Source organism: Hippocampus comes, unplaced genomic scaffold, assembly GCF_001891065.2.
Source record: "Hippocampus comes isolate QL1 unplaced genomic scaffold, H_comes_QL1_v1.1 scaffold78, whole genome shotgun sequence".
Lineage (NCBI taxonomy): Eukaryota > Metazoa > Chordata > Actinopteri > Syngnathiformes > Syngnathidae > Hippocampus > Hippocampus comes.
In genome coordinates, this window is record NW_017805798.1 from 1315340 (window position 1) to 1318431 (window position 3092).

At 42.9% G+C, this 3092-nt stretch overlaps 1 protein-coding gene across 1 annotated transcript in view; it reads right to left on the reverse strand.

Annotated features, from left to right (window-relative positions):
• Positions 1-3092, reverse strand: part of clip1a (CAP-GLY domain containing linker protein 1a) — a 27987-nt gene that overhangs the window by 17128 nt on the left and 7767 nt on the right. Inside the window, exons 6-8 of the mRNA XM_019885447.1 lie at positions 2003-2200; positions 1666-1757; positions 1522-1582 (exon numbers count right to left, since the gene is read on the reverse strand). Of these exons, the coding sequence (XP_019741006.1) occupies positions 1522-1582; positions 1666-1757; positions 2003-2200 (351 nt within the window). The remainder of the gene's footprint in view (positions 1-1521; positions 1583-1665; positions 1758-2002; positions 2201-3092) is intronic.

The window sequence follows — 3092 nt, forward strand, 5'->3', positions numbered from 1 at the left end:
TGATGTAATCAAAGGCGCTCAAGTTCTTACATAGTAGGGCAATGGAAACTCATGCCGTAAACCGAAACGCGTCATAGGGCTACATAAATAAATAACCCGCGAAAACTGAAATGGTGAAAAACAGTGTAACACTTCACCTCCACAATTACGGACTACCGATACATTGTTTGCTCTGCATGTTTTCAACAATTCTCAAAACTACCTATTTAAACAAACAAATAATTGATATTAAATAAAATCAAACATTGAAAAAAATATATATATATATCTTCTTACAATGAATAATATTACACAATGGAAGGATAGGTGGTAGAAAATGGGATGAGTGGATGGGTTATTTGGAGGAAAAAAAAAATTGTAAGAAAAAAAGCCTCCCCTCAATTAAACACCTTACTTCTATAACACGGTGGCCTCTCTTAGAAGATGTGTAACTAAACGCCAAGGGTTATCATCTGAGGAAACGTCATATTTTGGAAATAAAAGTAACTTGTCATCAGGGAGACGCAGGCAAGTAGTTGGGTTAAGGTTTATGTGAGCGGGGGGAGTGGCATGACGAGGGGAGCATCTCCACTGGTTCCATGCCGAGCACTGGACCAACACGGGGAGAACATGAAAATAATTTTAAAAATAAAATGTAAAAAAGGGACGAAGACAAGAGGAAAGAAGAGGTGATAACATCACATCACTGAACAAGAGGCATCAAAAAGTTACAGGATTAGTCGCCAGCTTGCACTCAACACACTTTTGTTTGGGCATTTTGGTTTTGGTTTGTTTTTGTGAAGCTGCATGCACATTCTGAGGGTGACTCATTAATGTTAGTGCACAGCACATGTACTAAGTGGGGTGAAAAAAAAAAAAAAAGTAAAATAAGTATCCTAACCCTGACGCCCTCGTTTTAAAGCTCTTAGTTCGAGTTCCTTCTGATTAAACCAAGTGGGTCCCGCTGTGGAAGTAAATGACAAATCCCGGGATCAAATACAGTTTGATCAACAGCTGGAATAATGCACTCGAAAAACATGACTTACATCAAACAAATATAATGAGTGTCTCGTTTCTCCAAACATCAATAAAGAGAATGCAATGCAAACACAGCACGACTCTTTATTATGAAAATTTGCAATTTTTAAAAAAATTACTTTTCAATTGTTAGTATACAAATCGTAGTGATTTTCAAACGGCCTATCTTAGGTGTAATACCACAATGTGCCACAATGCGGCGGAGTGCACCGAGCTTTGATGTTGTAATTTAACACCAAGAATTGGCAGAAAAAGCCAACAACTAATCTCGAGTTATAAATATCGTTTCCACAGAGCAGAGAATACATAAAGGCCTGTGAAGAATTGTGAAATGCTCTGTTTGTATGTGTTGTTTCGTGGATTAAAGTAGCAGTTTGACAGTTTAAAATGACCATAGCGTCCGTCCATGCTAATTTCTGTTATATATTATATACCGTATGTATTTTATTGTTATGTTATAATCCATTCAACACTAACTGTAACGTGTGCATGTTGAGAAATTACCTCCAGGTCCCCTTTGGTGATGCACGCTTCCTCAACACGGAATTGTAGGTCCTCAACTTTCCTATTAAAAATGAAATAAAAATAAAAAGCACAATAAGCCTGTAATACTGGTAAGAGTTTACTAAATTCCACATGTTGCCTTACCTCCGCTCCTCCTCAAGCTGGTTGAGCAGCTCGACTTTGTCTTTGTCGGCTGCCTCCACCAAGGCACGTAACTGATCCATCTTGGCCTCCATCTTCCAAATGACACAGTACAAAACTGACTTGGACTTCACCGAATCAAACATAGTAAAAAGAACTCTTGAAAAAAAAACACATTTTCAAACACCTCATATATGGTTACATGAACTACATTGCGCCAGTAGTGGTGACACAAGGGACTAAATGGGTTGCATCAATGTCAAATTGTAACCCCCCCCCACACACACACACAATTTTATCCCATCATTCCCACTAAACTTGAGTTGTTCACCAACTTTACCTGCTCCTGGTCGTCCCTGAGCAGCGTGATTTCCTGTTCCATCTCCCCGGCGTGGCTGGTGGCTTTGGCCACCTCGGCCTTCTCCATGTCCCTCTCCACCATGAGCTGCTCGATGTGCTGCTGCTTCTCTTTCAGAGCCTCCTGCAGAGCTGTGGTGCCCGAGATCTTGCGGTTGTACCGTGACGACGTCTCTGTCAGCTGTGGGTGGCAGAGATCAACGAATAAAATACCGTAATGCAGTTATACCACGACTTTTAATCATGTAAATGCTCAGTGGGAAGCATTCAAAAACGGAGCGTGCTCCATGTGGCCCACGGGCCGTACTCTGAAAACCACTGATCAGGGGGTTGCATGACAATTTTTTTTTTTTGCAGTTGTTGTTAATGTAATTTAAGTCAAGCCGCGTCAAAATCATTGATATTTTTTCAGTCCACCACGGATTGGTTTCACATCAACACATAGAAAAAAAAAAGTCACCATTACGCAGTCACTGGTAGTGTAGTGGTACACTCGCCAGCTTTGGGTGCAGGCAGCGTGGGATCGATCCCCACTCAGTGACGTGTGAAAGTACAACACCAAAAACTTAGTTGAGGCGGCCCGCTGGTCCAGTGGTTAGCGTGTCGACCTCACAGTGAACACTAAATTGTCCCGAGGTGTGAGTGTGAATGGTTGTTCGTCTGTGTGCCCTGTGGTTGGCTGGCAACTGGATCAGGGTGTCCACCGCCTACTGCCCGAAGACAGCTGGTATAGGCTCCAGCACCCCGCGACCCTTGTGAGGATAAGCGAACCAGAATATGGATGGATGGAAGTCACCATTACACTGAATGCAGTTATAATTAGTGATAGCCCTGCACCTTTTTGTTTTCTACTACTACCACCAAGTGTCACTACACAAGTGTTGCTTTATGACCCATAAGACATTTTTTGTATCATGATTTGTGTATTGTGGTTGAGTGTATCTCACCAGGCCAGTGCGGCTCGGCTTGGCGCTGACAGATGAGGCCACGGAACTCATGGTGCTGATAGAGGAGGCGCTGGGGCTTCGCTTCAGGCCGCCCGGGGTGGCAGCAGCCTTGCGAGCCGCCCCCCT